The 15,003-nt window shown below is 40.1% G+C and overlaps 1 protein-coding gene across 3 annotated transcripts in view; it reads left to right on the forward strand.

The window, feature by feature from the left end:
* The window catches only part of Smpx (small muscle protein X-linked), a 54,855-nt gene that overhangs the window by 21,374 nt on the left and 18,478 nt on the right, over positions 1–15,003 (forward strand). For 2 of the 3 annotated variants that reach the window (XR_011376079.1, XM_070040723.1), the window contains exon 4: positions 2,843–2,991. Coding sequence is in view for 2 of the 3 variants with exons in the window: in XM_070040723.1 (XP_069896824.1) it covers positions 2,843–2,977 (135 nt within the window). In the remaining variant the exon portion in view is untranslated. Of the gene's footprint in view, positions 1–2,842; positions 2,992–7,290; positions 8,647–15,003 lie in introns of those variants that run through there. The other variant, XM_070040724.1, reaches the window with a different exon arrangement.

Genomic DNA, 15,003 nt, shown 5'->3' on the forward strand with positions numbered 1-15,003 from the left:
GTAGTAATGGGGGAGATGAAAGCAAGGTAGCTGGAAAATGCTCCCCCTAAAGTTTTACAAATTCTCTGTGATTCTCAAAGCCACCATTTCCCTTTGCAGTAGCTCTTCCTGAAACTGGGAATGCTGCTATTATCCATAAGTTTTCATTCACATTCTTCATCTAAGGCAAAGAACATCTTCCATGTCCCTTTTCAATTCTAATATCTATGAAAAAAATAAAGAATGTACTGAATTAGCTAAATAAGACCACCTGGCACCTTGCTTCTTCAAGCAGGCCTTAATTGATTGTAATGCTTATAATAAGAAATTCACAAAAGCAATGGAATCTGATTTCCATTATGTTTTTTTAAAAAAAGTTACAACTCAATAAAAAATGTACCACTATCAGCCCTCTTCCCTGGGTCAATATTATAATGTCAAGGTACTGCCTATTACTAAATATGTCACTTAAAATGTCCACCATATGCTACCTTACCAAATCAAATGCTGAAATCCTTCCTTACCTTGATAAATAAACTACACAGGACATTGAAGTTGTAATACTTTGACAGAAAGATGCTCGGTATTAGATAATATCATTATTAATCTGCATATTTTCACACCATACATCCTTGCACATGAGTACTGCTAGTGGCTTCATGCATTTAATGTTCCAGTGTCACACATTTTGATGTTATAATGGCAGTGAATGTGGCTTACCCAGGAATTTGACAGAAGGAATTGGAAGCATTTTTCTCCTTCATGCTTCTTTATTAAGATCTACCCACCTAACAACCGCAGGAACATTTCTAAGTGAGGAAACATTTTTCATTTCAGTGCTACACATATTAAAAAAAAGCAACACTTTATAGACTTTTTCAAAATTCCTTCCCAGAAGACTAGCAAGGAACATTTTAGAAGACGTCATCTTCTGTGTGGGTGTTTTACAGTTTTAATTACTGCTTCGACATCTGCACTTACATGTGATGAATGTGACTTGAGGAAAAGCAGCCAATCCTATGTCTCTTTGACCCTATGGTCACTGGCGCACTGACCTGGAGAGACAATCTGTTCTTCTAAGTACTTACCCTGCATACGGTCTACATTGAATTCCTTTATCACTTCACATGGGTAACACATTAGCTATTTCTTTAGCAAGGTACCAGATGTAGAGAAAAGGATTACAGAGAAAACCATTAACCCTTAGTAGAAGAAAAACACTGCACTATCTGCTAAGTCCACTCATTTTTTCCAATAACCAATTTTAAAACATTTCTGTGAAGGACATACATATCTACCAAATAATTTGGCAGAGGCTTGAACATGTTCTTCCTTTAGGATCTCGCCAGTTGAAGAAGAAGACACAGGAGCCAGACGAGGGTTAACACAAGGCATGGACTTTAATCCCATCCACTCCCTGTGGCAGGGCTGTCAAGTTAGACTGGGAGGTATAGGGCTTCCTAGGAGATAGATGTGTGCTTTCTTAATTCTTTTTTATTTTTCCCCTGTGGAATGGCATTGGTTCACCCACTTGCTGGCCAGGCAGCTGGAGCTCTGTAGAGCTGGCATGGAGGGCTGTGTTACTTTGAGTGACTCAAGAAGCCGACCCAGAAATGAGATTCATCTTGTGAAATATTTATTGCTGAAAATATTTGTAAGGAGAATGAGGAGTTACAGGAGGCTGGGAACCATTAAAGCATGAACCATGAAGCAGGGGCGGGAAGGTGGAAGTGGTTCAGACTAAGGCCAGTTCTCTGGCCAAGTGGTTTTACCAGAGGTCTCCCAGGCATGGGCCCACCCCTTGACTCTGGTCTCGTTCAGTCATTGGTGATCCAGCAGGCTTGGGAAGTGTGACCTCAGCAGGAAGCAGCTGGGGCCCTCTTTCAATGATCTTCCTGGTTGTAATCTATCTGATCAGAGGTGTGTGCTCAGACTGCCAAGGGGATTAAATGTCGTGCATGGCCTTCCTCCCAGAGCCGAGGTCTTGCCCCACCTCCACCTAGAGCAAATAAGAGCAATGGGACTAACCAAACAAGCAACTTTCTTCTGTAGTAATGAGTTGGAGCTGCAAACGACGACTTACCTTACTGTTTTATGATCCCTTTTCTATGTGTGTGTGGTGTATGTACACAGAGGTGTGGATTTGTCATTAGGGTACATCCTGGGGAATCAAACAACAAACATCAAATATCTGTTTATATCTCTGTAACCAGGCATGGGGCGGGGCACCAAAAAGAGTAGATGTGAGTCCTACACTAAAAATTGTGATGAAAACATAACAGCATTTAATGATAGGAAATATAAAATACTTCCCAAAGCAGGAGAAGAGGGCTGGGTCTTCTCTGTCACTTCCTCCTCTATTGTCTATGTTCAAGGATGTTTTCCTTTTGTCCTTTCATCCTGTTTATACTTCATAAAGATGTCATGGGTGGCACAAATTGTTAGAGCCAACTGTTCACCAATGTTACACAGATTTATGCTGTTAGGCATATTATGACTGTATGATACCGAATTCAATTTAGTCTTGTAAGATGCTTTTCTTGGAAACACAAATCCTTTGAATTGTTGGTAATATTTATTAGTTACCAGATGTTAAACAGTATTCTAGTATTTTCTGTCATGTGGATGACTTATTTTCTTTTTCTTCTAACTTTCTTTTACATTCCTGTATAAACTTCAGGCAATTGTATTGAAACTCTAAGGTGGTCCCAACACAAGCAAAACAAGGGAAAGTTACTTCTAGAATCATATGCTAATATTATTTTTGCTTTAATTTTTTTCTGGTTCATCCCATGAGCCAGAGAGATCAAATGTCTTTTTTTTTTTTTTTTGGTGAATTGACTTTCTTCTCCTTTCTCCTCAGGGAGCTCCTTCTACCTCGGATGAGGAAAAGAAGCCAATTCCGGGAGCAAAGAAACTTCCAGGACCTGCAGTCAACCTATCGGAGATTCAGAATATTAAAAGTGAACTGAAATATGTCCCCAAAGCTGAACAGTAGTTGGAAGAAAACAGGTGAGTAAAAATCTAGTCTCTTTGTTTGAATAATGCCACTACATAATGGTGTGAAGAAGCCTTTCACAGGAGGAACCTGGAATTCCAGAATTTCTTATTAAGTATTCCATTTAGACCAGCATTTCTACAGTTTTCTGGAAAAGCCAAGCTTTGGGACTTACTCCATCATTAGTCAGATCTCTTTTGTTGTTGTTTTTGTTGTTGTTGGTTGTGGGGCTTGAACTCAGGGCCTGGGTGCTGTTCCTGAGATTTTTTGCTCAAGGCTAATGCTCTTCTACTTTGAGCCACAGTGCCACTTCAGTTTTTTCCACCCATGGTTAATTGGAGATAAGAATCTCTTAGGGACTTTCCTACCTAGCTGGCTTTGAACCATGATCCTCAGATCTCAGCCTCTTGAGTAGCTAGGATTAAAGTTGTGAGCCACAGGTGCCTGGCGCAGTCAGATATCTATTGCGGCTACTTGCCTGCTGTCCCCTTTCTGATCATCCTTCTGAGCTGGAGAAGGATGAAGTTAGGAGAAGGAAGATAATTAGGAAAGGGCCATGAGAAGCCTTTGATCTTGGGTTCCAGGGAGCATTGCATATTTCAGTGTCCTTGCCCAGATTCTACATAGACCAAAGAAATAACAATTCCTTTAGTCTGGGGGTAGGAAACCTTTCTTCTGTCAAGGGCCATTCAGTTACTTACAGCATCATTTGTGGACCATACAAAATCAGCAGTACAGGCAGATAAGCCCACGGCATCCATAAGAAACTCACATGTCTGTCTCATCATTTGCCAAATGACATTTCAGCTCTTAAACAGCTTGACCAGGGCAGGAACAAAAAGGTACCATACCTCTGCCAGCTAGAGAATCAGAGAAGCAAGGAGCTAAGCAGGTTTGAAAGGGGGAAAGTACAGAAACTCAGGCCCTGAAAAAAGGAGCTCAGGTATGAGTAAGGCAGATTGAGAGGCTTTCTGCCGTATACATGCGGGTGTGGATGGGGCACAGGTGGATTCACAACTGTCTACACTGCTTTGACATGACATTTTGTTTCCATTTTAATTGATATTCCCTGTAATGTCTCCTAGTGAGGGCTCAGTCTGCCCTCTTATCTTGCCAACTGATACATTCTGCCAACAGGAAGACTATGGAATTAAAGCAAACCATTGCTCTTTATCCTCCTGCTCAGGAGCAAATGTACTCTTTATTCAACATTACTAAACTCCATCATGCACAATATACTCCATTTCTTAAGGAGAAAAGTATAGGGGAGAGGAACCTAGAACATGGACCATAAAACAGGCTTTATTCTGGTTGCTTATTCATTCATTCATTTGCCCACTTGGCCATTTAGCATTTATTTGGCCAATATTTGTTGCATATCTGCGATGGCTGAACACTAGAAATATTTATGAGCCACATTCTGTGTGCCAGACACTATGTGAATAGCAGCGTAGCAGTGATCTCTTCTAAGCCTCATGGTGCCCAATTATTGCCCCTGTTCCACATGCCTCCTAAAAAGAGGACCTTACTTCAAAGCAGCATAACTACTGGTTACACTGCTTCGACTCCGTTCTTTCCGACACCTTGTAGCTGGGTTACAAACACCGATGTCTTTGGAGAGAAACTTCTGACACCAGATGGCAAACACAAGCAGTAGGCCCCCTGTGGCCCCCTGCTCTGTCTTTCCTCAAGATAAAGTGACACCCAGAATGCCCTGTGAGACAACTCTGTGTTATCACCATGTTATCTGTGTCATGCTTGTGCAGACCTGCTAGGATATTTGCAAATTAGTTTGGCATAAAAGATTACTTTATAGTCTAGAGAAAGAGAGGAGTGGTTTTGAGTTAAAGTAAAAAAACAGTATCTGGTGTTTTAGCACAATTACATAAGAGAACAAAGGAATAAGAATAACACAAAGGATTCCATGCCGTCAGAATGAACCCCAGGAACCAGGATGAGGACAAAATGATGTGAATGAGAACTGACCCAACACACGACTGCACACATTTGTCATCCTTTATGACTAAATGGAATATACCGATGACTACGTGTCATACTCAGTCCTGTTTGTGTTTCCAAACTGAGATGAAACCTTCCAATACATCTGGGATGAAGCTGAAGAACTTTCTTATGGGAAAGAGCAGAAAAGGGAAATTAACTTTTGGTAATAGTTATTATTATCACCCAACCAAAGCCATTCAGTTAGACATATGAATTTTTAATGCAGACTTGAAAGGATTTTGCTTTTATGAAATCCATGCTGACCTAAATTTAACCCCCGTTCCAGTTTCAAAAGAATTTGATTTTGAAGATTCAAAGGAATGCTATTTGACAATGAGCTCGGAGAGGATCTTGAAATGTTACTGAGCTGTGTAGTTGATTTAGGAGCCTTGAATTTTTAGTTACATGGAACAAGGAATAACTCCAACTTGATAAAATATTGAAAAGGAATACTCAGAATACATTGCTGTTACTTCATTCTCTCAGAGATGACTTTTAATGAATGTTTTCTTCTGAACAAATTCTAATGCAAAAACCACCCAGAGAGGCTTATTTATCCTTATTTTTACTTGGAATGTGAAAATCTAAGTTGTCAGGATAATTGATCTGAATTCCAAATGAGTATTATCTTTATCTCTAAGCCAATGGATGTTTTCTATTTCTGGAAAAGAGGTAGTGTGTTTGTTTGCTTTGCAAATAAGAGATTTTGAAACTTTCCTGGGTATGGTTTGCAGTCATAAATGGAGACTGGTTCTTACCATTGATTGATTTAGTTGAACTCAAGCAACAAACATGTTAGACAAGCCATCATTAACCCCTTACTTGGATTACCAATTTCTTCCTAGAGCCACCATTTTTTGTTGTCATTCATTGTTACCTATTACTGTCCAACGACTTGATCAAACAGATCACTGGCTTAAAAACTGAATGACTAAGTCCATGACATCCACAGTTTCAAATACTGAAATCCATGGGGCTCAAGGCTCAGAGGTCACATACCTATTACAATACTTTAGACATGTTAAGACAGGGCAGCCTCTCCTTCCAGCCAATGTCAGTGCCTCCTTTTAAGTGATATTTCAGATTCTTTTCATGGTCTATGTCATGATTAGCACTGTTCATGGAAATCTATGAAAACATTATAGCATAAAGGTCAATAACTAGCTTGTTAGGGATCAGGAATCATAGTTTGTGGAAAAGTACTTAGGACTTGGACCCAATAAAGAATGAGTCCAGACAACAAGGAGATAGTATGTACTACATCCAAGAGACAAAGGAGCATCTCAGATGGATTTACAAACCAGGCTAAAACTGGCATGGGTAGAGAAAGTACATTGTTTGGCCATCTAACTCTGGGGACCTTGTGGGATGAGAATGAAAGGTGGTCCTATGGGTAAATATAGAATCAACAGCACAGTCCAAAAAAGCAGATGTCTTCTAATCCTCTCATTGTTTGCTGCAATGTCAAGGATCTCAGGTCCACGCTGTGAGCCACCACTAGAGCATTTCTTTAGAGTTATAGGGGATGCCAGCACAGGCATCGTGGACATAGTCTGGGGAACCTGGAGAATTTCTAAAAATGCTGGTGTCCAAACAGATATTGTGTCCACTTCTGCCTCCTATCAATGGGCTATGGGTACTGAGTAAAGGACCCTTATAACCAGTTTCTATTCCTTGGGCATTTTTTTTTGGTCAGTCATGAGGCTTGAACTCTGGGCCTGGGCACTGTCCCTCAGTTCTTCAGCTCAAGGCTAGTGCTCTACCGCTTGAGCCACAGCGCCACTTCCAGTTTTCTAGTGGTTTATTGGAGATGAGAGTCTCATGGACTTTCCTGCTGGGCTGGCTTTGAACTACTATCCTGAGATCTCAGCCTACTGAGTAGCTAGGATTATAGGCATGAGCCACTGGCACCCAGCTCATTTTCTTCTTTTTTGTACTAAAAAATATAGCTATAAAACTTAGCCTTGGCCCTCAGAATTCCCCATGTCTTGCTGTGAAGTTAAAATACTTCAAAAGGCAGTAATAAAATAGCAGCTCATATCCCACAGCTCTTCCTGACTCACTAACAAGTCAATGTTATTGTGACTTAGGAGAGGAGGAACTTGTGCTGCCTAGGGGCAGTGGGAAGGGAATGGTTAAAACAGAGGCCCAGTTACAGCCACTGGATACGTGATGCCTGAAGGACATCATTAGTAGAGCAGCCTGTTGAGACCTAATCATTCTTTTAGGCGAATGTAATAAACCTTAAACTTTTCTGGTGGAAGACAATAAGACCCCACAACTTGCCTACACTGTCTCTTCTCTTTTTCCAGTGGTGAAAGAGCTCAGTGATAACAAAGCATTGGAGAGGAACAAAAATAAGTGTTAAAATGGTAACAATGCAACAATTACAAGAAAAAGAAATGTTTAACAGGTAAAAACCTAGAAATAATTCTACAACTATGCAAATGAACAGCAAGATAGAAGCCACTGAAAGCCCTGTGACTGATGAAGTTCTAGAAAGAAACCTTTATTCTGAAGTTGCAGGAATTCATTTCCTTGGTGTTGGAACTTGCAGCCTTCTCATGAATCCTGTGGCAGGCAAACTTCGCACATAAATAAACTAGGGTCCTCGAGAAATGTAAAATATTTTTATGGTTTGTCATTGTTTAAATTGTCTCATACTATTGTACACATTTATGGGGTACAGAGTGGTAATTCGATATATATATATATATATATATATATGTACAATATGTGATGATGAAATCAGGATAATTAGCATTTCCCTCTTCTTACATGTTTATCACTTCTTTATATTTGAAAACTTCAAACTCTTACTTCTTTATAAGTATATAATAAATTGTTGTGAACTGTAGTCAATCTACTGTGCTATACAAATACCCAAACTCAGTATTCCTATAACTTCCTTTTGCTATCTGTTACCCAATTTCCTTCAATTCTCCCTCTCCCCTTTAATCTCTAGTGACCACTATTCCACTCTATTTCCATGAAATCAACTTTTTAAGGTTTTTGTTTTTGAGGTATAATTTGCTATATAGCCCAGGTTAACCTACAGTTTACAGTTTACCTGCGTCTGCCTCCTTGGATTACTGGTCTACACCACAATGTGTGGCTGAAATTAATTTTTAGTTTCCACATATGAGTGAGAACATATGTTATTTCTCCTTCTGTGCCTGGGTGATTTTACTTAACATTCATTTTTTTACAAGTGTCACAGTTTCATTGTTTTTATGCCTGAGTGCTATTCCCTTTTGTGTATATGTCTTATTTTTTTCATTCACTTATCCATTAACAGATAATTCATTTAAGTAAAAAATACAAACTTTGCCAGGTGCCAGTAGCTCATACCTATAATCTTAGTTACTCAGGAGGCTGAGATTTGAGGATTGTGGTTTGAAGTCAGCCTGGGCAGGAAAGTCTGTGAGACTCTTATCTCCAATTAAGCCCCCCCCAAAGAAAGCCAGAAATGGATCTGTGGCTCAAGTGGTAGAGCACTAGCCTAGAGCATAAAATCTTAGGGACAGCATACAGTCCCTGACTTCAAGTGTCAGGGCTGGCAAAAAAGGGCAAACATTAGTGACTCGGTAACTCTGTAGCTTTTGGTCATGTGTAAGAGTGGCAACCAGTAGACTGTATTTTAATTGGCTATTAAGAACTGAGGAGGGAGGGGGGAGTTCAGGAGGTGGGGAGGGAAGGGGGGTAGGGGAAAAACAAAGGAGGGGGTAACAATGCTCATTATCTTGCTCATGTAACTGTGACCCCTCTCTATAGTATCTTTACAATAAAAATATATGTTAATAAAAAAAAGAACTGAGGAGCTGGACACCAATGACTCAAGCCTGTAATCCTAGCCACTCAGAAGACTGAGATCTAAGGATTGTAGTTTGTAGCAAACGTGGGCAGAAAAGTCCATGAGATTCTTCCCTCCAATTACCCACCAAAAAAATCTAGAAGTGGAGTTGGGGTTCAAGTGATAGAACACTAGCCTTGAGCTCAAAAGCTCAGGAACAAGCGTCCAGGCTCTGAGTTCAAGCCCCAGGACCAGCACGAAAAAGAAGAAAGAAACAAACTAAAAGAATACCATAGACTAGGGGAGGGGGGATTAAACAAGACATTTGTTTCTCACAGTTCTTGAGGCTGAAAGTTAAAGATGAAGATGCCAGTGTGGGCATGAGCTGGAAAGGGCCCTATTTCTGCATTCAGACAGCTCTCTTCTCTCTGTGTCCTTACATGGTAGAAGGAAGATGCTTTGGTGTGTCTTCCTCTAGTTAAAAGGGTACTAATTCTACTATGGGGCCCCACCCTCATGATCTTTTCTAAACCCAATTACTTCCTAACACCATCACATTGGGGTCTAGGACTTAAACATATGAATTGAGGGACACTCAAACATTCGGTGTACAATAGTACTCTCCTACTCATATAGTATCTTCTATTTATGCTATCACAATATTTAGTAAATTGTAATATATTGGTTTTCCTGCTTATAGCTTCTCGATATATTTTCTTTATATTTTGTGTATATACTGGTACATGCTAGGCACACAGGCATGTATATAGGATGCTACTGGTAGCCCGACTATAGCTAGTATGGTGTCCCCTAGAAATGTAAATCTTCCAAATCCTTGTATTCTTGAGAGGTTATCACTTAAAATCAAGGCTATCTTCTTTAACAAGCCTTGTTGATAATAACTGATAGTGGCTTCAGAAATTTGACTTTTAGCTCATTGATGTTTTTGATTTTATATTCCTCTGACAATTAGGGAAAAATATCAAGTTTGGCTCCTTTTCTCAAAAGAGGAGAAAAATGTGTAAGACCAGAAGGAAATTTAATTTTCAAGCACTTCTTGGCTTTATTTTTCGAAGAATATTTAAGATAAGATATATTTGCCAAGCAGTCACCCAGAGTCATCTCTGACAGAGGAGAACAGAAGGTTCTCATTGCTGTTAAATGTTAACCATTATGCATCGCTATCCTTCTTGCTGATTCAAGGACTAATTTTGAGTGTTGGCAAGAGGACCAACTGATAGACCCAGATACTTGGTAAGAAGTGCGTTTGGCATTCAACAACAGATCCCCAAAATACATGAAGCAAAAGCTGTTAGAATTGAAGGGAGAAATAGACATTCTAACAATAATGACTGAGGATTTCAATATCCCACCTTTGGTATTGTCTAGAACAACTAGACAGAAGATCATCAAGGAAACAGAAGATTTGAACAACATGATAAATCAAACATACCTAATAAATACTTATAGAACACTCAGCCCAGCAACAACAGAGTCCAAGTCCTTCTCAAGTGCACAAGGAATATTTATTGTGCAGGACACACCACATTTTGGGACAGAGAAAAAGTGTCAGTACATTTATAAGGATTGAAAACATACAAAAATCTGTACTCTGACCGCAACAGAATGAAATTATGAATAAATAACAGAAGGAAGTTTGGAAATTCACAATGCGATGGACTCCAACAACACATTCAAACTAATGAGTCAACAAGAAAAATCACCAGGGAAATGAGAAAATACTTGGAGATTAATGAGAAAAAATATATTGAAACTTATGGAATGGAAAGTAGCACTTAGAATGCTTATATGTAGAAATATTTTAAAAAATAAGATTGCAATTTAATAACCAACTGACCAGTCAATCAATATTAGCAGCTCTATATTTGGGGAACATGCCTTTATATCACCTCACTGTAAACTTTAGATTAAATTTGTTAGTGAATGGAAATATCATCTCTGTCAAATGGTAATGCATAGTAACAATTTATTTGTACAAGAAAGGAAATGATAACAATGTAACAGAAACCGGAAAATAATAAAAATAGTTACCCAGAAGATCCTCATCTTAGTGTAATACTCATTCTGATATATCCCTTTCCAGTCTTTTCCTCTGCATTTACACATGGGATACAATAGGAACAGGATGCTAACAACAGGGCAATTTGATCTAATTTCTCTCTATATTTACAACTTTGAGTGTTCTATGTCCCTGTTTTGTCATTTCACTAAAAGCAGAAATACATAGGGCAGTTTTGAAGGATTAAGATGTTGCTACAAAAGTACAACACATAGGATGAGTAATGACTGAGTTCATGGGACCAGTTCTCCTTAAACTATTTTTTTCTGACATAGCACCATTTACAATATTTGTATAATTTTTTCTTTTCTTTTTTTTGATGCCAGTCCTGGGGCTTAAATTCAAGGTCTGGGCACTGCCTCTGAGATTTTGTGCTCAAGGGTAGCACTCTACGACATTTAGCCACAGTTCAATTTCCAGCTAATTGGACGTAAGAGTCTCATGGACTTTTCTGCTCAAGCTGGCTTTGAACTGTGATCTTCAGGTCTCATCCTCCTGAGTAACTAGGATTACAGGTGTGAGCTACCAGTGCCCAGATTATACAGTTTGTATCTTGCCTTTCCACTATACATTTTATCAAGAATGCTTTTCATGTTGCTTTAAAGCCTTTAGCACTAGGATGATTGATTTCTCATAGTCTCTGATTTATCATGACTTCATAACCTTTTTCCTCTGCTAATGACCTAGGACTGACTTACTGATTTATATACAACTAGACCTAAAAAGAAAACCAAAATCAAAGAGCTTCTCCCAATGTCTTCTCTGTGGATTACTGGAAATTTTTTTTGTCCTCAATTTTGACATGTTCTCTGCTTTGACCCAATTACACAAGCTCTATTTACTTTCTCAGAAGGAAATGGTTGGAGGCTGAGATTTTTCACTCTCTATTGAAGCCGTATTTCTTTTCATTTGTGATAGTGTTTTTCTTGCTCCTCACTCGGTTGGAAGACAGACAAGTTCTGCATTTGCTTCTGAACCACATTAAGATTTCATTCATTTGTTTTCTTCCCTGGCAAAACACTTGATCTAGGCCCTGGTAACAGCCTGTGCAGGTGTAAAGTGCTCTTCAGAGTGATCACAAAGAGGCTTTGAGTTGTCGCTATTGCTTTAAGGTCTCTCCACAGCAAATACACAGAAGTAACCTGCATCATTTCTGTCAAAACATAGCTGTAGAGGGTCTGGGATGTGGATTCTCAGGAGGTTGTTAGATTTGGTGAGAGATCGTTTAGGGAGTAGATGAGAACAGAGAATACATCAGCTCTGGCCAGCCTGATGGAAGGCAGAGGTGACTCAGGACCCAATTCTGCAGATTTATGTACACTGGCATGTAAGTTTCTATGGGCCAAGGGACAGTTATAACCATCATGTGCCCTGCTCCCCAAATAATGGAATGGTTTTCTTCACTCAATGGCTCTTCATTCAATACATGGGAATTTACGTGGATTTTTGCCTCACAAGGGACATTTGACTATGTCTGGAGAAAGTTCAGGTTGTCACAAGTGTGGTAAGGGGTAAAATTGCTACTGTCATCTGGTGGAGAAGGCAAGGATTCTGTTCAATATCCCACCACGCCTAGAACAGCCTCCTACAAAAGAGAATGAGCTAGCCCCCAGATATCAATGGTGCCGAGAATAATACTGATATTGGCATGTGTGCTTGAAGTTTTAACATCTGGTTCAGCTTGCTGGAAACTTTACTCTCCAAGCAATCTTTGCAGTTCATTTTACAGACATTAAGATGATAATAAAAAAATACAACAATTAACAGCCTGATACCTATTCGCTTTATAGTAACTAGAGACTTAAGAATAAAGGACTCAACCGCAATTTTGTTTTTAAAATAATAAGTAAAATAATGTCTCTAAGGGATATAGACTATCCCTGAGTTATAGTATTAGGCCTCAAACCCAAGTACTTTCTTTAGGATATGTTTGTATCAATTATATCAGAAAGCAGTAGGTTATCTTGGCTGCTCACCAAATATTTTCAAGCATTAATGTTTAGAGCTGGGTGCTGGTGCTCATGCCTTAATCCTAGCTATTCAGAACGCTGAGATCTGAGGATTGAGGTTTGAAGTCAGCCCAGGCAAACAAATCCATGAGATTCTTACTTCCAATTAACCAGTAAAACACCAGAAGTAGAGGGTGTGGCTCAAATGACAGCACCAGCCTTGAGTGAAAACATTGAGAGAGCACGAGACCTGAGTTTAAACCCCAGCACACACACACACACACACACACACACACACACACACACACACACACACACACACACGTATATCAGCACCAATACTGATTTCATGTCATTTTTATTGTTGCCATGAGCATCAATATTGATTATATGCTTGTTATGCCTGTTTGACAGAGCATCTTGTGTTCCATCTAAATTCTTTCATTTACTTTTTGTACATGGAGCACAATACCATGGTGCTCAGTTTGTGGGGGGATGAAGGCAAAGAGCGTTTATACAAGTTGACCCAGGTCACTCAGCTTGGAAGTGATGGGGGAGGGGGTGGTGGAAGAATGACATACCAACATCTGTCATACGCCACAGTCCATCTTTTTCATCACTAACACCCACTGTATTCTTCAAAATTGTCCATTTAGTGTGAGTCCTTACAATTTTTTCATCATGCTGAGTCAGAGTAAAACAAGCAAAAGCTGAAGAGAGCCCAGAGGCCGGCACCTTCACAACAGCCACACCCAAACCGAACTTTCCCATGCTGGCTTATTTATTTCTTTGTTTGACTGCCTGCTTGTTTATTCACTCATCCATCTGATCAGCCAGCCAGCTTTTGATTAAGCATAAAGGAGCCAAAGAAACATTTACCTGAGGATGTCAGGCATGGAGGAATCAAATAGGAGTCAGAGCACCCAGCTCAGTTCAAAGTTTAATGGGTTAACACACTGCATGGCAGCACAAAGAATTTGCTCTCTTTAAAAGTCTTGGGGGGGAAAAAGGAAAGGTTAATGCTCACCAGTATCAGAGGATGCATGAAAGGAAGAGATGGAAAGAAGGGAGGAGTGAGGAAAGCAGAGGACATGGGAACAGTACTGATGATAGCCCTGGAAGGATACCATGGGTTGTGCATGCCCCGCCTAACACAACTGCAGCGGAGGAAGGCTAGGCATCTGCTGAGCCTGCCTTTGCTTCCAGGATGAGCCAGGGCTTTGTCAGGCGTGTCTGTGTCGTTTATGGTGCAGCAATCTCTGTGTCATGAAGTCTTTTCTCTCCTTCCCTCTCACGCTGTATGCAGCCCACGCAGAACACTGGGGAAGTGAATTCCAGGCTGTCTAATCAGGCTGGGCTGCATCGTGACAAGGCTGCTCGTTTCAACTTCCTGCACATGCTGTGGCATTTGAGAAAGTATCACGAGGAGCAAATCAAGACATGCATATTCACCTGGGCTCCCTCGCCTCTCTTCCTTGCCCATGAACTGATCATTCCACACCTTCTGGTTTAGGGCTTTATGCAGATGATGGGGTGGTGGCTGGTGTAATCTCAGGTGAGTGAGTCAATTGGCTTCTCACTGGGAGAAATTTTGATGAAGTAGCTAACAGATTGGAATCTCTTTTGTCCAGGCAGGTGGCACAAAGGCTGCTCACACCAATTCCTCTGGACAGCTAGAAAAACAGCCAGAGAGGTAGGCACAACTGAATCCTTAACAAAGAATACATATTTTCTTGCCTAACTCTAGTCTCACGCCAAGTTCTGGATCCAAATGATAGGAACCACAGCTGCCTTTTAGTTCCAGAGACAACAATCAGGTCCTGAAAACTTAGCAAACAGGTTTCTTCATTCCTGACTGTTTGCACAACCATTGTTCCAATTCAACTTAGTTTGGCTGAATTCTTTTACTTCACACTGCACCCAAACAACGTAAAAGGTCTAGAATGGATCTGCTCATTTCTTAAGTGTACTCACTTTGCCAATCACAACTACATTTGAGGTAGATGATAAGACATCATCCACTAAGTTGGGTGAGGAGGTGAGAAGGCACATAAGGGCTAGAGCAGGATGGAGGTGACAAACGAAGAGTCCAGAAAGGGTGTTGGCAAACAGGTATTCTACTGAAAGAAATGTGGCAGAGTAGGGGCTGCAGGCCTGTTTTGTTATTCTATGACTTACATAATCCCTTGGTTTCAGTTTCTTC

The sequence above is a fragment of the Dipodomys merriami genome, unplaced genomic scaffold, assembly GCF_024711535.1.
Source record: "Dipodomys merriami isolate MVZ:Mamm:240054 unplaced genomic scaffold, mDipMer1.0.p SCAF_3, whole genome shotgun sequence".
Lineage (NCBI taxonomy): Eukaryota > Metazoa > Chordata > Mammalia > Rodentia > Heteromyidae > Dipodomys > Dipodomys merriami.